This window comes from Chelmon rostratus, chromosome 4, assembly GCF_017976325.1.
Source record: "Chelmon rostratus isolate fCheRos1 chromosome 4, fCheRos1.pri, whole genome shotgun sequence".
Taxonomy (NCBI): Eukaryota; Metazoa; Chordata; class Actinopteri; order Chaetodontiformes; family Chaetodontidae; genus Chelmon; species Chelmon rostratus.
The window spans coordinates 19953877-19974140 of record NC_055661.1 but is presented as its reverse complement, the minus strand read 5'-3'; the positions used below and the strand labels follow the sequence as shown (position 1 = coordinate 19974140).

The 20264-nt window shown below is 44.8% G+C and overlaps 1 protein-coding gene across 2 annotated transcripts in view; it reads left to right on the top strand.

Moving 5' to 3' along the window:
* The first annotated feature begins 211 nt into the window (after positions 1-211).
* Positions 212-20264, top strand: part of cpamd8 (C3 and PZP like alpha-2-macroglobulin domain containing 8) — a 43172-nt gene continuing 23119 nt past the window's right edge. Inside the window, exons 1-29 of one of the 2 annotated variants that reach the window (XM_041934817.1) lie at positions 212-653; positions 2749-2900; positions 3406-3428; positions 4076-4241; positions 4543-4595; positions 5183-5200; positions 5792-5846; positions 6076-6189; positions 6368-6452; positions 6656-6764; positions 6919-7146; positions 7318-7488; positions 7571-7699; positions 7850-8048; positions 8355-8533; positions 9762-9911; positions 10158-10319; positions 10421-10563; positions 11221-11283; positions 12229-12460; positions 14242-14395; positions 15913-16043; positions 16204-16255; positions 16379-16406; positions 16503-16677; positions 17593-17670; positions 17755-17911; positions 18032-18208; positions 20000-20081. In XM_041934817.1, the coding sequence (XP_041790751.1) occupies positions 568-653; positions 2749-2900; positions 3406-3428; positions 4076-4241; positions 4543-4595; positions 5183-5200; positions 5792-5846; positions 6076-6189; positions 6368-6452; positions 6656-6764; positions 6919-7146; positions 7318-7488; positions 7571-7699; positions 7850-8048; positions 8355-8533; positions 9762-9911; positions 10158-10319; positions 10421-10563; positions 11221-11283; positions 12229-12460; positions 14242-14395; positions 15913-16043; positions 16204-16255; positions 16379-16406; positions 16503-16677; positions 17593-17670; positions 17755-17911; positions 18032-18208; positions 20000-20081 (3551 nt within the window). In that variant the 5' untranslated portion in view covers positions 212-567. Of the gene's footprint in view, positions 654-2748; positions 2901-3405; positions 3429-4075; positions 4242-4542; positions 4596-5182; positions 5201-5791; positions 5847-6075; positions 6190-6367; positions 6453-6655; positions 6765-6918; positions 7147-7317; positions 7489-7570; positions 7700-7849; positions 8049-8354; positions 8534-9761; positions 9912-10157; positions 10320-10420; positions 10564-11220; positions 11284-12228; positions 12461-14241; positions 14396-15912; positions 16044-16203; positions 16256-16378; positions 16678-17592; positions 17671-17754; positions 17912-18031; positions 18209-19999; positions 20082-20264 lie in introns of both variants that reach the window. The other variant, XM_041934816.1, reaches the window with a different exon arrangement.

Genomic DNA, 20264 nt, shown 5'->3' with positions numbered 1-20264 from the left:
TCATGCTCTCGCAGCACAGAAGTGAGAGGAGGTATTGAAGTGAATGAAGCTCAGCCTGACGCCGATCGCCTCCTGACTCGCTGCTGTAGGAGCGGAAAAAAAGAGATCCTCCGACTTGAAAGAGATCACCAGGAAGAATCGGGGGGGAGGCAAGGAGTCTCACGGATTTTACATGTCAAACATTTCTTTACAGTGACATTTCTGCTCGCTGAAGTGGGAGGACGCTTACAATTTGTAATGCTGAAATATGAGAGAACGGAACCGGGGCGGGTGAAGGCACATGGGAGAGGACTGTCCGTGTACTCTGGGCTCTAAAAGGAAAAAAAACACGATTTGCTTGAAACTAGATTTGGCGAAGTGGAATGATTACAAAAAGTTGATCTTTGGTTCCGGACGAAGCTCTGCACACCTACCACGCCAGCCGACCTCAATGGATAGATAGACTGGGAGGGCTGTAGGCACAGACTGTTGAAGTTTCATTTAACTTTTCATCAGAGTTGCAAGATCCAACCTCCTTCAGAGGGGAGAGCCGATAATCCAGCATTATCTCGCTTACTGACGCCAAAAATGTTGCGGTTGTCTCTGACAGCTCTGAGTCTTTCGTGGACTTTGTTCATCTGCAACGTGAGCAGAACTTCTGCACAAGAAAGACAGTAAGTAGCCTCCGCTCGCATGCGTTGTCTTTGAAGCGTAGTGAAGTGCTTTAACGCCGCTGCGAGCATTTCCGATGCTCCCAGTCGGCTGTGGTAACATCTAAAACACCAAATCCAGCCTCTGAGTGTCTCATGAACGGGAAAAAGCAAGCGATTATTCAGTCCATGTGGCCTGTGGTCATCGCAACATGGGCTTTTAAAGTCACAGATGTGCAGCAAAGCATATTGATCATCAATTTGTAACATTAGTTGGGTAATCAATCTGTGCTTATTGCCTTATTGTTGGTGAATACATGTGAGGATTTCATGTCATTACAGATCGTGACATTGTTCTATCGCAGCACATGTTTTGTTAGAGTTTTTCATTCACTGATGTGCTATTGGACTCGTGAGCAGTTGCACAAAGTGATTTATTGAGAGGTAAAGCCCGCACTGCTGGTGTGTGCAGCTTTTGGAGAGGTAAATTCACAGGTTTCTGCTTGATTCCGTGCGTCCCTCCAGACCCAGAGGTAAAACTGGCTTTTGACTCTTTAAAGCCACCAGTCACCCTGCTGTCAGCTGCTTTGGGAGCTGAATCCTGACCTTGAGAGCTGTGTTAATAGCAAAGAGTTGTGAACAATTCTTCCAGGTTGTCCTCTAGTGCAGCTCTGTGTACCGAATTAACAAAAATTACAGACAAATGCAAGCTTGATTCACAAAAGGGAGCTTAAATCTAGTGTTAAGTATTAAACCGCTCAGCTGAGGGTGAAATTTTGGCAAAAAGGCTAAGAACATAAAACCATGTGACTGAACTAAATGGAAACGACTGTTGAAAGACTTCACCTACAAAAGGGAACTCAAATCCTTATCAGGCACTGACCAGCTCTCAGCAGAGGACAAACGTTGGGCAAAAACAATGAGAACTTGAGTACATCAAGCCATGTGACTGAAATAAGCGTGGTCTCCACCACCTGATCCGGGCTCATCCAAGAGCTGGTTAAACTCACTGTAGATCAAACACACAGAGTCAATTTCCTCGTATTATCTTCCTCCTCCCGAAGCCTTATTTTCCAGGGGATTTTCTCATGACTCTCTCTCTCTCGGGAACTGCAGTTGCCTCCGGCTATAATGCTGTAGTGCTGTAATGCCAACCACCTGATCCTTCTCTCAGGCATGCAATTGGGTCTGTGCTCAAGGCTTTGCTCACTCCTAATTTGTGTGATCTTCAGTTAAGTTTTCAGGGGGTGAGTCGGCCTGTTTGCCTCAGAAATTGGAGTTGGAATGAGGGGGTCAGCACTGAAACAAACACTGAGATGTTTAGGCTTACGTTGTTTGACATTATCTGCCACATGTGCGTGGACGCTTTTATCGGCTGCTCCACGAGCCCCTAACAGACCACACTCTGCCCACGTAGTCACACAGGACCGTCTTATTCTGTCTTTGTTACCTGAGCGGTATCTCAGCGCCTGATGGCATACACTGTCACCCAAAGAAAACTTTAATTGGGTTTCTTTTCCCCTCTGACTGTTGATAAGCATCAAAGACTGACCTTTGCTCTGTGACCTCAGTGACAGGCTCCTTCCCTCAATTAAATGTCAGAGTGACTGTGTGGAATCTCGGTCATTATTTTTCAAAACAGACGCCAAGCTTCTGTCAGAGGTGCCAGACCACCCAGAGAGAACACTAGAGCGGAAAGCTCATTGACCAACAGGTACCATGTACCCTGGTAGCTGTTAAAACCTGAGCTCGCTGCACAAATCCATGTGGGCTGCTCCATGTTTCGTTTTGTATATGGGCATGTGCATGGGTCAGGAAGAAAATGGAAAACGCTGTGTTTAAATTCACTCAGGAATCAGGGATGGGAAGTGGTATCAGTGGAGCAGTGATGCTCTTCATATTATTCCATATGCAGCATGTATTTACCTCTGTCCTCCTTGTGTCTCTTTGTTTTCTGACCTCTGACCCTCTCCTGCCACCACCTCTCCCTCTTCCTTGCCACTTCTACTCTTTCTCCTCCTCCGTGTACTCTTAATGTCTGCTCTCCTTACCCCCCCCACCCACCCCTTTTCCTTCCCCTCCCTCCGTCTCCCCTGTCTCCACCTCGCTCTTCTCTCAGGGGCTATTTGGTCGCCGCACCATCGGTGTTTCGAGCGGGCGTCGAGGAGAGCGTGAGCGTGACCATCTTTAATGCGAAAGCGGAGACACGCGTCCAGGTGCAGCTATCGGTGAAGGGACAGACGGTCGCCCACAGCCACGGCTCGGTGCTCGGTGAGAACACATTCAGGAGCTAAGGTTACGCTGGCAAAGTGTGCATCACTTTTGGAAGGAACACTTGCACTAACAAGTTGAGCAATGAGACCCCCCCCTCCCCCTCTCCTTTTTGTTTGATTTATTCAAAGGATGTTGAGATCACACAGGCTGGCAAAAACATACAGGTATACTGAAGAACACACAACGAGAGCCTGATTGTGCGCTACTGACCAACTTTGCTTTTCATAGACATTATCTTTGATTGGAGGCATCGGCTCAGCCCACCCCACCAGCCACTGAGTGTATACAGTGTGTGTTTTGTTTGACAGCACCATTAATAGATGATGCTAGCTCTACCTCACAGTGGCACATAGACAGGCTGCAGCTGGATTTCCTGCTAACCCAGGGTGATCACCTCCGGGCAAACCCAGCCTAGTTGCTCTCACACCTGCTGGATTAAAGCATTATGCAGATGTTCATACAGATTTCATGACATTAACACATCTCACTGTTTCTATTTTAGACAAAGGCACCGTCAAACTAAAGGTGAGTCTATAACTGCGTGTTCGCCTCCGTTTGTTTCCTCAGCAGTGTCCTACAGTATGTGCATGCTGCTTTCCAGCGCTGTTTAGCGGTGACAGCTGCACAGTAGTGAGAGCCCCTTGTCCGTTGTGTGCACATTCCTCAGGCAACATGCAAATCAACACTAACATTATTTGTAATGCAACATCTGTCTCTGCTCATTCATTGGGAATAAGGTAACAGCCTCAATATAATATGCAACAGCTGTTGACGTGCATGTATGGTCCGCCGCCCCCGAAGGCTGGAATAGATCAATCTAGTATACACAACTTGATTCTTCCCTTCTGTCTCTCTCTCTCTCTCTCTCTCTCTCTCTGTCTCCCCTCCCTGTAACCTCCACCCTCATTCTCGTGAAGTACAGTCATGTGTAGTGTGCTGTGTTATAGCTTGGCATCTTCCTCTGGTGTTCAAATGTAGGTCTTGTACTGTTGCTTTTCGTCCGTGAAAATGTGCTTAAAAGCCGAATCAAGGTGAATAATTTCAAATTCTGTGCAGTTGCCTAGAGTAAACATTTCAGTCCTTCCCCCACTGACCTAATTTACTTTCCCTGAATCCGGCCCTGATCCTCTTTGTGTCTGTTTATGTATGTGTGTTTGTGTGTTTGCCACCAGGTTCCCTCTGGGCTAAGAGGCCAGGCTCATCTGAAGGTGTGGGGGAACCGTCACCTCACAGAAGGAGGCTACATCTTCCACAACTACACCACCGTCACAGTGGAGAGCAAGGGCACGGCTGTCTTCATCCAGACCGACAAGCCTGTCTACAAACCCAAACATAAAGGTTCCCTCATTGGGTTTTGTCATAGAATAAAACTTGGTTGATGAACCAAAAGATGCTGCCATGTTACTGCTGGGTATCATGGCATTTAAAATCATGTAATTAATTCAGACTCTCAATTTAATCAATTTGTTCAAAAAGTTTTTTGTATTTGGCCCGACATGAGCCAGAGATTTCTTGATCGGAAAAGGACTTTCAGAAATACTATAATAAAGATAATGTTCATATGCATGAAGGTTTTCATGGTAAAAGGATGCAAACCTGCTGTGTTTTATAATGTTGTTTTTTCCCTTTCTGCCTTTAGTGCTCATTAATGTCTACACGGTCACACCTGACCTGAGGCCAGTAAATGACAAGGTAATTCAAATGTCACATTTAATCCAACGAAACTACAGCTCCAGCACATGCACCCAAAAACTGCACGCATTAGACACAACTCACTGCAGGCAAACAAAGAATAAAGAAGTGGGTAATAGTTTTAGGTCAAAGACGTCCATATTTCTGTTTACATTATCTGAAAGATACATTCACATTTTCCCATGTCACTTTGGCAGTAGAGCATAATATTCAGCACGATCCCTAATTGCTAGTAGTAAGAGGAGAAACCTAGTCCCCCTGTGAGTGCAGAGAAATGTACAGTTACCTATTTACAGAAGCCAAGCTAGAGTCATTTCTCTTGGAATGTCAGCAGCGGCTCCAAATATACCGTGCAACTGTGCAGACAGACGGTTTATTGATGTTTGCAGCTATAAAGGTCTGCTGCTGGTAAAAGGCAATACTCACTTTCACAGATGGATGATTGTTGGATAAGGAAGGAGTGGGGACAAGCGTTGGGAAGAAGAGAGGCATAGGCTCGTCTCTCTGCTTTACAGTTTGATTCATCGCTTCTTGTGCTTGTCTTTCTCTCTTTTTTCTTCTTCTCTTCTTCTTCAATTTCTTTGCAGATTGAGGCGTATGTTTTGGTGAGTGGAGGCTGGCGGGACCACCCAGGGGACACTGGCAATTTTAACTCCCAGCCTGGTCGGAGATTACAGAGCAGAAGTCAGGGCAGCTCACCTAGATAACAGGGTGCTCTTTGGAACAGTACAAGGATAAACAACATGAAAGGAACCTCCTCTCTTCTCTTGGTTTTTGTCTTTGTCAGTCCCCCCACACTGTGTCTCCCTCTCTCATACTTACTGACCTTGCTCATTTATTGTCTCTCTTCCCAGATCTTGAGACAATTGCAGGGCACATAACAAGCTGCTGCTTCATAAGAAGCTTAGGGAAGTGCATGCGTGACCTATAGCTAACGACAAGCACATCAGTGTGTTCTTTTTACTGCTCCCTTACCTGCAGCATGTGTCACCTGAGGAAAAGTTGTAAAAGTACTTTGGTGATCTGAGACAGGAGCCAGGCCTCTGGGTCAAGTTCAGTTCGAGGACTGTCAGACCTGACTCAACAATTACAATATATGACATTGCTACTGTGTAACAACAAAATGCAAATGAATGACTAACGTACAGTAGCTCAACACTTCAGCTGGTTTCTGAACTTCTAATTTGATCCCTCAGGATCCAAGAGGGTCCAGGATGGTCCAGTGGAAAGGTCTAAAATCTATCTGCTGTGGTGAGCCATGTCTTCTGCCATGTCTGTACATTATCGTTGTGCAGCATGTAGATTGAAATTTCATTGCAGTGTTTCTTTAAGTAATATTTTTACTGAAGTCACAAAGTTTTTACCATTTTGGAAATGTGCTCTAATTATATGAGGAGTGTATATGGTGGTATGTGAACTATATGGTTCATCACTATCAAGCATACAGGCGCTGATGTTAACTAGGTCTCTCATCCTAAAGGCGTTGTGAACATGAGCTTCCCGCTGTCGGACCAGCCTGTGTTTGGAGAGTGGTTTATCTTTGTGGAGGTGCAGGGCCACACCTATAACAAGTCGTTCGAAGTGCAGAAATATGGTGAGGCGCCGCACATACAAGAGATAGCATTGTTTATCAGGAGTGCTTGTTATTTTATTTTTTACATTTTTACTCTCTCCATTACGCACCTCTGCAGTGTGGTTGTAGGAAAACATCATTTAATGCATCACAGACAGTGTAATACGCAGACAGTAATATTCTGTCACCTCCCTCACAGTGATGCCCAAGTTTGAGCTGGTGATCGATCCACCGCACTACATTCGTGATCTGAACTCCTGCGAGCAAGCTACTGTCAGAGCCAGGTAAGCCACTTAAAATTCAGCATAAGATACATCAAACAAAAGTCTCCCACGTCTGGAGGGAGACGGTTTGGCTCGCCATCCGTAAAACGGTGGTGCCCGTAGCTCTTTTTTTGTTACATTTGTCAAGCTTTTTCATCGTTGCTACATTCACTGACCCGTGCTGCCTCGTAGACGTAGAGGTCTGACGTGTCACTGTTGCGCAGGTACACCTTTGGGAAACCAGTGGCAGGGAAGTTGACGGTGAATATGACAGTGAATGGAGTTGGCTACTATCGGCATGAGATGGGCCATCCTGTGATTAAAACCATGGAGGTCAGTTTGTTTTTTCCCTGATGCTGTGTGTTAAAGCTCCTGTATGCTATTATTATCATACATACCTGATTATTATTATGGGTGATCCAAACCCTTGCACTAGAATTATGTTTTACATGGTCACAGTACCATATCACCCCTCTGCTGTTCCCAGATCAAGGGCTCCGCAAACTTCAGCCTGTGTGTCAAGGACATGATGCCCTTGGATGTAGCTGATCACTTCAGAGGCTCAGTGAGCATTTGGGCATCAGTGACCAGCGTAGATGGAAGCAGGCAAACCACATTCGACGACTCAACTCCCGTCCATAAGCAGCTCATCGACATCAAATACTCCAAGGACACACGCAAACAGTTCAAGCCTGGTCTGCCTTACAAAGGGAAGGTGAGGCAGCAAAATGTTGCATTTGACACTGTAGACACGCAACCACAGTGCATGCTACATGCTAAAGAAAACAACGTTTGTTATTTGACAGCTATAGATTAATTAGGCTATTATTGCTATTATTATCTGCTTTTGAAACTTCCTTCCTGCTGTTCAACCCCGTCCCTGTAGATTGAGGTGACCTACCCTGACGGGAGCCCGGCTGATGGGGTGAGGGTGCGTGTCAAGGCAGAGCTGACCCCCAAGGACAACGTCTACACCAGCGAACTGATCTCCAAGGATGGCCAGGCCACCTTTGAGATCCCCTCCATCCCCACTGCCGCCCAGTATGTCTGGCTAGAGGTCAGTGGCTTTAGTAGCAGTAGTGAGAAGGTTATTTTAAGCAAATCTTATGAAAACTTAGTTTCTTTTTTCTTTGGCATAGACCAAGGTGACATCCATTGACGGCAAGACAGTAGGAGACCAGTACCTGCCCAGCTACCTGTCTATCAGTAGCTGGTACTCTCCCAGCAGGTGTCACATCCAGATTCAGAGCCCCAGTGCCCCACTAAAGGTAGGTGCTGCGGTCTTTGTGGTCTAAATTTCCAGGCAAAATCCTTTGAATGTGGTTCTATTCAGCATCAATGTTGAAATTTTGCGTAATGGTACAATATCATCAGTAACATAGTAACGGCAGCGTATTTGGCTCTTTCTGTGTGTTTAGGTCGGCCAAGAAGCAGAGGTGACTCTCAAATCCACCTGTCCCTGCAACTTCACTCTGCACTATGAGGTGACATCCAGGGGGAACATTATGCTATCAGGACAGCAGTCGGCCAACCTGACATCCTCGCACAGAGGAAAAAGGGCTACAGTCACCTTTGACAAGAACATTCACACCACCCACATGCCTCCGTCTGCCTCTGGTGAGTATGTTTTTAATCCTCTTAATAGATTAAAGATGTACAGAAGCCCTGTTGAAAACTCGTTCTTCAGTCCTTTTAAGACATCTGTTATGCTTTTTTTCATTCTCTGCACCATTTGCTAGAAGTTAAAGTATCTGAGCATAATTACGCCTCACGAAGTGTCACACAGGCCTCTGTCCCCTGCTCTTCTCCTGTCTGTTTTGTCGAATGTATGTGATACAGTGTCCCAGCATCTTCATCACAGATATCTTTAACGTCAGATTAGTCTTCATGAAAACTGAATCGCCTTTGCTGTGACTCTGCCAGGTGTTCCAGGCTCCTCCTCCTCTCAGGCCGAGATGGACAGCTGTGTGTCATATCTGCGTTTCCCAGTTAGCCACAGCATGGCACCCCTCAGCCGTCTGCTGGTCTACTACGTGAGGGAAAATGGCGAAGGCGTCACAGACAGTCTGCAGATCCCTATCCAGCCTGCATTTGAGAACCAGGTTTGCATTGTCTATGTACAGCCCGTTGGTTTACTCCACATGGACGGGCTCATCTGTAACACCCTTTATTACCCTATTAACACACATTAAACGTATGATAAGTGGGTGTAATTTCCTTCCCAAAACATTGGTGTTGGATACAAATGAGTGATTATAAAAATAGTTTTATTATGTAACAATTAATAAAAACCTGGGAGAAAAGTGGTGCAGCCTGTGTATACATTTTGGACCTGAGCCTGAGTATCCATGCACCAGCTCTGTCCACAGTGTAATGTCTGTAAACAAACAGCTGTGTTGGCCTGGGAGAGCTCCCCAGTTCCTGCCTGCATTAGGTGGAGTTAACTCCCTGAAGTATTTACAGCTCCCTGGTATGCCATTACAACACTCTGTGTGTGTGTGTGTGTGTGTGTGTGTGTGTGTGTGTGTGTGTGTGTGTGTGTGTGTATTGGAGGAGGGGGTTGTGAGGGCATGATTAGACAGAGGCCATGCAGGCTGCAGGCAGATGAGTGGGGTCATGACAGGAGAGGATGACAGGTTACAGAGTGGTGAAAGGAGGACAGCGGAACCGATTAACGGGCCTAATTTGTGACTGCGCGCTCCTGAGAAATAGCTTTGACGTGTGAAAGTTTATGGCCGACTCTCACCATCCCTCCTCCTTTCAAAGCCTGTAGTTTTCCACTCTGTCCTTCCTCATCTTGCCGTCTGACGCTGCAGGGCTGATGTTCTTCTGACGTATACGATACCAACGTTGCTGCTGAGGAACTGTCAGGCAACACTGCCAGCTAGTGCTGAAACATTTAGTCAATTAACTGATTGGTAGGTCGACAGAAAATTAAAAACAACTTTAATGATTGATTTATAGTTTATGTGGTTTTAAAAAGCCTGTGCTGGTTCCAGCTGATCAATGTGAGGCTTTGTTGTATATCTTTTGTATTAGATGGGTTTTTGAGTGGTGGTCAGACCAAACAAGCCAGCTCAAAAATGCAACCTTGCATTTTTCACAGATTTCTCAGTTCTTATAAACTAGATGATCAATCAGTGAATTTAAAAATAAATCGGCTAGTGAATCATTAGCTAAAAGAATTGTTAGCTGCATCCTTACTGCCAACTGTTGAGGTTTAATGCACAATATTATCGTCTAAAAACTGTAAAAGTGCAAGCTTGTCCTTAGAAATGCTCATTTTATGCTTTGCATATCATCTGTTGACTTGTGCCGGTCGGTTTGCAGGTGTCTGTTTCTCTGTCAGCTAATGAGTCCATGCCAGGGGACCCTGTGACCCTGCATGTCCGAGGAGAAAAAGGCTCCTGTGTGTGTGTGGCCACTGTGGATAAGAGCCTGTATTTGTTAAAGCCCGACTTCCAGCTCAGTCCAGATAAGGTTGGTCCTGAGTTTACAGCGATAGCTCATTCATTGTCCAGCTGTTGTTTTTCTTAAAATAACTAAAAAGAAAATCTGGCATTCAAATGATGCAGTTTAAAGCAGTGAATCTAAATGCAAATGTGATGACTTTTGACCTTACAAACAGATCATTTTCTTACCTCACAAGATATATATCTATAACTTAGGCTGCATGTGTTTATATAAGTGTGTTTGTGTGCTCACATTAATGTTTTTTCTGTGCAGGTGTTTAAAGAGCTGGCAGACTTCGACGTTTCTGATGCTTTCGGCATTCCTAAAGACGACGGACACTTCTGGTGGCCGGGGCTGTCATCGAAGAGACGCAGGCGCTCCTCAGTGTTCCCCTGGCACTGGGACATCACCAAGGACGCTCGCTTCGCTTTCACAGTGAGAACACACGCTTGGTTAAAGAGCCCACAGCGAGGACACAGCAATACGAAAGCAGTCATCTTAGCACGCGTTTTTATTTCTCTGTATGTTTATCTCAGGAAACAGGCCTGGTTGTGATGACAGATATGGTGAGTTTAAACCACCGGCAGAGTGGAGGCATGTACACAGACGAGGCCGTCCCCGCCTTCCAGCCGCACACCTCCACCTTAGTGGCTGCCATGCACTCTCGACCCTCGGCCAGGTAAAGGACCGACTATTGAGAGGTCAAAGATATCATCAGCTAACCACTCTCAACTGTGGTGTGGCTCTTTGAAATGTTTTTTAAACTGTTATAAAAAGCTCAGAAAGTCTATAATTGGTTGGCTAAAAGTGAATATATTTAATCACCAAAGTTAAGTAAATATCACCAAAGATACAGCTAATCATTAAGGATCTCTGTGTTACTCTTTAAAATGACCCCGTTCTTTATTCCACTTCTCTTAATGCTGCATGGCAGACGTTATTGATGTGTTATTGATACTGGGCCACACACACAGATACATATGCAGTCACTGTTCTGAAAAGCAAGCTCATGAGAGAGCAATGATTACTTGTTATATTCTAGCAATACACACTTCAGTGTTTGTCATGCTTGGGTTGAACAAGTTCTCTGAAATGAGTAATAGACACGCAGAGAAAAACATGACAAAACAAATTAGTTTTGTTAGTTTGTCCGTTTTTAGGCCTGCATTCCTTAATGCCACGGATACCTCTCATTCTAGTGATGAACATTAAACACATGACGTGACTTAGTGAATGTCAGCGTGGAATTCAGAATAATTCATTTTCCAATTATGGTATTGCTTTATTGTGAGCAGCTGAGGCCTTTTATTGATGTCAGCTTGTGTTTTGGTTGCAGAGCAGAGAAGCGTAGGCGTACATTTTTCCCAGAGACTTGGGTGTGGCACTGTCTCAACGTCAGGTATTTCAATCTTTATATAAATATTTCATTTGTGTGTGTGTGTGTGTGTGTGTGTGTGTGTGTGTGTGTTACATGCCTGAGGCTAGATATATCAGGTGCACCAGATTGTCTGTACTTACATGGGATTTAGTCAAAAAGTGTGTAGGGGAGAAGAGAGGAGCAAAAACATGCAGGGAAACATGAGACAGACAAAAGAGACAAAAGGGGAGAAGTTCATGCAGTGAAAGAGGAGATAAGAGTAAGATAGAACAGAGGGTGAGGACAGGAATATGGGTATGCAAAAGAAGAGGGGAAGATGGGAAGTAAGGATGGGAAAGGGGTGCTGGAAAGGTGCGAGTGGAGTCCGTGTGTGAGAAGACGGATGTTCCATCACTCCAGCAGCGTCCAGCATTTCCCCCCTTTGGGTGTGAATGTGCCTCATTTAAATTGGGCGATCTTGGAACGGACTTTCACTTTCTCAACAGCTCCTTCCATTCATTTTCAGCCAATATAAATGAACTGCCCATAGATTTCCATATGCTTGATTCCTTTGGATGGGACTTCGGCTCTGCCTAATTTCCTGTGAAGTCCAAAGCTCTGATTTCCCTTAAAAGTCTATTAAAGTGGAGTTTGGGCAACTTTGATCAAAAGGAAGGGCGTACATGCAGTTTTTCAAGTTTATTATGCCCTGTGACAGTTTGCCAAGTCCAACATTAAATATGTGTTGCCAGTAATGATCTCAGCCCATTTCATTCAAAGAAGCAGATCAGGTCAACACCTGACTGTACCTCACACCTATCCATTTGAAAGTGTTTGCTGTAGTTACACTGGTGCAGGTGGTGGTGTTGACACAGGTGTTACTACATAAAACATGAAAAGGATGCTAAATTTTTTTTTTTTTTTTTTTGCTGAACTGTGCAATTATGTTTGCCACTCAAGTTGTATCTCAACATGTATCACTTACAGCTCCGAAAGCGGGGAGGCCGAGCTGCGATTGGACGTGCCGGATTCCATCACCACGTGGGTGACGGAAGCTGTTGGCCTGTCCGAGGAGAAGGGGCTGGGCTTAGCAAAGAGGGCGGAGCTTCGTACCTTCAAGCCCTTCTTCGTTGACTTCACGTTGCCGTACAGCTTAATCAGAGGGGAGCAGACCAAAGTTCCTCTCACCGTCTACAACTACCTGCCGACCTGCTCTGAGGTAAGGTGATTAATGAGAGGGCAGAGGGAGAGGAAACAAGGCTCATCAGCGTTCGCCTTCATGCAGCACAGACTTCACACTCTTCATCTCAGCCATATTTCTGAACATGGCCAGGGGATTGCTTCTCTTTAGGGATACTTAAAGTGCCATGCTCATGTTGTGCAAGTTTAAGCCCATTACCTACAAATTCTTACATTACTCCCATTTCTCAAAACATGCAGGTTTTCAGGGCATTTGCAGGGACGACAGCGCCAGATCACACTTACATGATGGTGGGAACATGCAATACCACAGCGAACCAGACAATGATGGATATCCATCTTCCACAAGCGGCCAAATCCTGTTCGTTACACTGTCAGCCAAGTAGCGCTGCGTCTGGTTTTAGTTTCGCTGTTCGTCTCTGACTGTGTTAAGGGTCGAGATGCATCAACGCCATGAATCATTTCTTTGAGCTCTTTTCACCGTGTCAAATCTTTCCATCACTTGCTCTGACGGTAACTTATTTTTCTGACAGCTCTGCTCCTGAAAAACCCAGTTGGACAGCGTGTTGTGTTGCTATGACAACTGGTAACCGTGAGTTGTCATGTCATTGGCTGCCTCTTAGCTTCATACTAAACAGTTTCTGATGCGGTGATTTTGATATTTATTGTTGTTTTTAACATAGTTAATAGGAATGCTTTTAATGTGGTGAAACATTGCTTACAGTAAATTAACAATGATAAAGCTTGAGGCACCCTTGGCCAATTCTCAAGGTACCCCAGGGTGCAGATTAACCATTAATCTGTTCATTTTCTGGTGCTTATAAGGATCCTGATCTTGTTAACTTAATCATATCATTAGGAATCACTGTTCTTGTTTGTCTGATTTATTTGAATAAATCAGACAAAGGGTTTAACTGCTAAACAAAGTTGACTTGGTAGATAACAGAGGCTGTCTGGAAAGTAGGAAAGTCAAGAAAATTGTTTCATACAGCCCATTATCACAGACTTATCTCTCTTTCACATATCCATCAACACATGATGTGCTTCACAGGTGATGGGCTAAAACATACAAACCACTGTGATGGGCCTTTTTTAAATTATTTCTGCATTCAGAGGAAGCAGTTTAGCGTCAACCAATGTGATAAATGATGCTTATTATGGAGTAGCTGTAGGTAAGTAGGCCAGGGGGTACTGAGGGATTGGAAATGGTGGCCAAAGGAAAGCATTTTTTGCATATTGTGGAGATATGAGATTAGCCCAGAAGTATGTTTTAGTGCTCACTTTGAATAGCCCTCTAAACTCTGTCTTGGCCTTAAGTGGGTCCATCCTGCACTCCACACAGATGACATCATGATGTTTGCAGATGAGCCTGTAAAACGGCCTGTGCGTGTGCTGCCCTGATGACATGTTAGGTGAATATGCAAACCAGCGTAGCCCTTCCTTTGATGTCCACCCCGGCAACATGTGATTCCTATATTTTCTGCTCAGTTATTTACGACTTGTGGCGTGTGGATAAAGAACAGTTAAAAGATCCCTCTGCATTACCGAGCCCTCTGTGAAAATTGGACGATGAGTGGAACTTAATCCTTCGGGGAGCTTGAGAAGCATGAGTCAGTCAGCATGGAAAATTCACAATGTGATTTAAAAATTCTCCCTTGCTTTCAGAGCTTTGAGGAGAACACGCTATAAGAGGGAGGGGCGTGCCGGCAGAAATGATGTCATTGTGGCCTGTCAGAGGAGATCAATTGCCTCTGATTTGTCTCTTCCTCTCTTCATCTCCTCTCTCCTCTCTTCTCACAGGTTCATGTTAAAGTCTCAGTTCCGAAAGGCATAAAGTTTGTCGGCCACCCTGGAAAGCACCACCTAACCAGGAAGAAGTGTGTTGCTCCTGGAGAGGCTACACCTACATCCATTGTATTGTCTTTCACTGAGCTGGGGTCAGCAAACATCACAGGTACAAGAATAAGTCAAATTAATAGCTATAACTATACACTTTTCTATCAGCTATTAGTATTACATAATTTTAAATGATTATCTAGGCAGGTTGGAAGGATTTTAACATGATCGTGTTCCTAAAAGACCTTTTGATTAAGAGACATGCACAATTTTTCATAATGTCATCAGGCAAATTCAGGTAAGATGACCAGATATGATATATTTCATAAATAAACATGTTGCTATTTCATAAAAAGTAGCGACAAAGGAGCTTTATATTTGCATAAAAAGACATAAAGTCATATTAAAATACTGCAACAATTTAAGATCAGCTGTTTTAATGTCCCACAATCCCTGTGGCATGATCAGACAGGAGGCAGCGCAGCCTTTGTTTTCAGCATATGCTTCAGAGTTTTAATACTCATCTAAACAATACAGATTAGATTGTGCTGGATCATGGAAATAGTGTTATTTGAATTCTTAAGTGGCATGGCACAACAAAAACAGCAGCCTTTCGCCATGACATCAGTGCTCTCTGTGTGATGCCTTACAAAAAGGCAAGCCTTTGACTTAAGAGAGCTCTGCTGGCCAAGGAGCTGAGCTGTGTGTGATCTGGTCACCCACCCACAGTTACAAGCAGTCCCCTCCAGAGCGCATGTGAGAACAAAGCAGGCCGGCAGTGGGGGAGCAACCAGAGCTGTGCTGTGACACTCAGTGGCATGTTGATGAGTTTGCAGGTCACTGGCGGTCAATGGGCCCCCCATGGCCCCACTCCTAGTCCCCTGGCCCCTTGTGTTTCCCTCTCAGTACACACACACAAAGAGACGCCACTGGCACAGGGCCACATTTCCAATGTGCTCCCCAGCAAGAGAACTGGGAGTCCTCTTACAGACATGTTTGTCCTGTGTAACGTATGTTGATGTCCACATTTGACATTAAAGATGCGGCCTGATCCAGGTAGTGGTGATTTCTGACTTCACAAACAAATGTTTTGATGTTTTTTTCAAAGTCAACATCGCTGTGACATGTATGCTGTATATTTATAAAATCAGCCCCATAAAGAGAGACTCAGAAGTACAATAGGAAGAGCGTCTAGATTGCAAAGGTCAAAACACTATCACCCAGTAGTGACAATCTGCTCCTCTGAGAAGTACTTTGTAATGATGCTAATAAACCATTTGAAGTGTCACAACTACCAAGCAGATCTAGGCAGAGAGATTTCATCTCAACCCCAGATCTCCCAGCCCTGCCATGATCATTTTATTATAAAACATACTACATATACAGTAGAATGGACCATAACTCAAACATACATTTCCTCTGAGTGGGTAAAACCAGTAACTGTTGTGGCTATGGAGAGCAATGCCCCTTTTGCACGTTCTTCAGGTTCTTTTGGGACCTAGCAATTGGCTCGGGCCAGCATTCTACAGAGCTTCTAGACAGCCAAGAGGGGCGATATTGTTGATTATTGATTATATTGATTATTGACATAACTGAAAGAAGGGAAGCTGATTGTGTTCTCTGCTGCCCCGACAGCCCGTGCTATTGCCTACAGTGAACCAAGCTGCTGCTCAGATGGACTCCAGACAGGCAAAACAGGCAACGATGTGGACGAAAGAAGGACCCCAATTGGCCTGGACTATGTCCGCAGGACTGTCCAGGTGGAGGTAAGAGAGCTCATATTGACAAATAGAGAGGACTTGCATTCATATATTTCATTTATTCAGCATTACGTTCGAGTTTTGTTGAGATAATCTGCCAGAACCCTTTTTATTTTTATTTTTATCCCACTTTTCCTCTTTGCCGTTCCTCTCTCTCTCCTTGTAGCCAGAAGGCCTGCCCAGAGAATACACCTACAGTGTCTTCTTCTGTCCTAATGGTCAGTGCGGATGTACTCTCCTGATATAATTTTTAATAATTGTGCTCTCATCTCTTCAATTGACTTGTGCATAATATCTATACTAGTACACAGACTGAGTGTATTTCATGTTTCCATTCACAGAGAGAATCCACATTTCCACCCCTAACAAGTACGAGTATCAGTATGTCAAGAAGCCAGCCAGGATGAACCAGTTCCAGGTGGCAGTCAAGACCCACAACGATGCCCATTTTGCCCTCTCTGCCAGCCCACACGACAGTGCGGAGATGCTAGAGATCGTACTTGGGGGTAGGCAAAACACCCGCTCCTGGATCTCCGTGGGCAAGATGGGCGAGCCCCTGGTCAGCGCTGCCACGCCAGGCATCCTCTCCTGGGATGAGTTCCGCAGCTTCTGGATCAGTTGGAAGGGAGGTGTGGTACAGGTAAGGAGATGATAATAATACAAATGAAGAAAACATCTATTGCATTATATATATATAAGCTCCAGCACTCAGGCTCCAGTGGGTCAGTGGTTGGATGTGTATATGTACTGGATTAGTGTGATAGATTGTCAGCAATTGATCAGCTGTTGATCAGGTGAACAAATGAGCACAAAGAATGATGAAATGTCCTCCTACAGATTTGTGTTCAGATCATAAATGGATGCTCCTGACACAAAGAGAAGAGAGTGAAAGAGACTCAGCAGGCCATGGGGTCTGTGTGTTAGGAGGACTGGCGCCACTTTTACTGGCGTGCCTTCCCGTAAGGTCACGCTCAACGGGCTGATGTCAGTGGGGACACTCAGTGATCCATGGCCTGGTGCTCGCATGGCACCCTCTGGCTGGCACACTGCTCCCCAGTCCCAGCATTAGCCTTGCACCATTCACCAAAGGCAGCAGTTAAAAGCCTGGGCATTACTGCCCAATAGCGTTCATTTATTTTGTTGGGGGGCAGGGGGGTGCGGTGGCATTTTGGGCTGGATGAGCTGCGGGGCTCGGCCTTGCATGGTCTTTGGTTTAATGCGATTACGCAATGAAACTCTAGTACCAGGGAGGAAATGTGCTCTACGTGGGTCTGATTGTATGTTGTGTTTGTGTGTGGGAGGTGAGTGAATCACGTTGGCATCGCTGACACTTGGCAGAAGGACATTGTTAGTGCTCAGTATGAGGGAGTAAAAAAAAAAAAAAAAAAAAGAGGCACCAGCTCCTTTCTAAACTTTGGGATGTTTTCCTGTTGACTGCTATCTGTTTGTGTTCCGATTCAGGCAACAGTTGTACCACCAAAGAACACAAAAAGATGCAATACAACAGATGCACTATTGATTAAGAATGTAAGCCTGTCTGCATTGTTCTCTCCAGGTTGGCCATGGTTTACATCCATCCAATGAATCAATGATCCTCCAGTGGGCAGTGGGCAATGGGCAGTTCCCTGCACAGGTTTGACTCCTTTATGACATTTCTATACTAGTTGCAGTCATTTATCTTTAGAGATAATTTCCAAAGTGTTCTGTTTGTTCTCAGGTGCGTCACATAGGCTTCTCAACAGGCTGGGGCTCAGTTGGGGAGTTTAAGATCTGGAGGAAGGAAGACTCTGATGAGAACCACAACGAGGCCTTCACCCTTGGGGTCCCACACAACATGGTGCCTGGATCTGAGAGAGCCACTGCATTTATGATTGGTAAACTTTTTTATGTGTGCATGCATACACAAATTATTGTGTGATGTTATTTTGTAATGTGCATAAACATTGTGTGTGTGTATGTGTGTGTGTGTGTGTGTGCGTGTGAACCTGTATCAGGGGATGTGATGGGGCCAACTCTGAATAATCTGGACAAGCTGTTGCGGCTGCCCTTTGGATGCGGGGAGCAGAACATGATCCACTTTGCCCCCAATGTCTTTGTTCTCAAGTACCTGCAGAAGACCCGGCAGCTGAGCCCTGAGGTCGAGAATGAAGCAACTGACTATCTGCTGCAAGGTAAAGAAACTGCAACCCAACAGCGCTCTGCTTTCATGACACATTGCACCCTTACACCAAACGTTTAATACAAACTTATCCCAGTGGGTCGAAGATGGCCTCCTCAACAAGCTCTAAAAACATGTTGCTCTCCTCACCTCTTATCATTTGTCTTCCTGTAAGAAGTTTTACATGTTTGTGTCAAGGAAATATGGGTTTCCATTTTTTAGACTTTCAATTTGAATGATTGTCTTTTAGAAGTTTCTTCTGCTCACTGTAATGTGGTTTGGATGTCCAGTAAAATGTTGAAAATGTTAAGATATTTATAAGCCGAGTATCAGAAGGACCAAGAGCTCTTAATTCATGCAAACTGTTATCCTGGACTACTTTGGACATACCTGAATCAGTGATCCAATGTTGGACACTGAGATGAAGGATCGCCTTCGATGCCGCAGATTCCACCTGTCTGGATGACTGGTCAGATAACTGATGAATGTTTATCCAAAGATGCGCTGCATTCCCAGAATCCTGCTAACGCACCTCCAATTAGCGAACAGCTGTTCAAGCAGAGGAAACAAAAGCATCAATTAAGCTCTCAGAGTGCGCCGTGAATCTAAACAAGTCGAATCCCGACTGTGAGCAAAGTGACTTAATGCTGAGCGGAAGGAATGTTTTCTAATTTTCAAACTGTGCGCTGTTGTTGTTCAGTTTTCTGGAAACTACTGGGCAGAGGTTTACCTTGGATAAAGGTTTTTGTTTGTGGAACTGTTGATTTCTTGACCTCGACCTGGCTGGCACGTAATGCTTTGGCTCATGGACTGGAACACGAAGCTGGATGTGGTTACTCAGAGTTACCCAGACCAATCTTTTCTCTACCCCCTCCGTTTTCTCCATGTACCCTCACAAAGACCCACTCAGTTATTCCTACTGTACTTACACTTGAATTGACGTTGAGGCTGTTGCTGGGGAGACTCAGAGGAATTGTTAAAACGTGTAAGGAGCCCAAAAGAATTCAAAGTTTACGCTCTTGTCTCAGCACCACATAAGTTATTACGTAACATTAAGTAAGGTGTGTGTTGGAATCTCTGTCTTTGATCGCAGCGTGGGGCAGTGCAAAGCATGTTGTCATGTGCCAGAATAACATCAAGGGCATGTCCAAGCACTCTTTTATAAATACAGTATGTGCAGGCGCGACTCGCTCTGCATAAAAGAAGTTCACCTTGCCCCACGTCAGTTGTGTGCAGCCTTTTGCATCCCCCTTCCTAACTTTGCACCATGCGCACTACGTGAAAATACCAAATAAATGGCCAAAGAGCATTTCAAGGTCAGGAAAATCCCACATGTTAGAGTGCTGCTTTTGCCAGTCTTTGCACCGCCTGTAAAATGTAGCCCAGAGTTCAGTCCCACCTTGTTGCTTCTCATTTCCTGCCTTAACTTCAAAGATCACAAGATGAAAGACGAGCCCTCACTTCATTCCCTGACACTTTTCTAGAACATTAAATACAATTTACTGTAAAATCTGTTTACTCTTATTATATTACGACTTCACCTCTGGCTGTTAGCGTGCATTTATCCCATTACGTGCAGTATGTGAGGATCCTATGGAATGCTATTTTGAGAAGAAGCAGTGGAGTGTTTTTTTAACAAAGTATCTGCAGTGATGGACAGAGAGCAGGGTCAGCTGGAGTTCCTACAGACTTGACAGGCTCTGTACAACCTGAACAAGTATGCACATAATTTATAATAATAATTGGTAATATTGAAGGACTATTCCTAACGGAAAGTGCTCTCCCATCTCTTCTTCTTCTCCAGGCTACCAGAGACAGCTGACCTACAAACGGCAGGATGGATCCTACAGTGCCTTCGGAGAGCGGGATTCCTCTGGCAGTATGTGGTAAGTCGTTGAAGGTGTAGCTGTTAAAGTTTACTTAACTCATACCAGCCGAACTATACTTAGCTGCACCCACATTCTTCACCTTTAACTGAGACATAGGTCGTTGGCCAAAGCAATGAAATTTTTATCAGCATCTCAGTACACTGTGCTCGAATTAATCTATTCCTGTTGATGTGTTTAAAT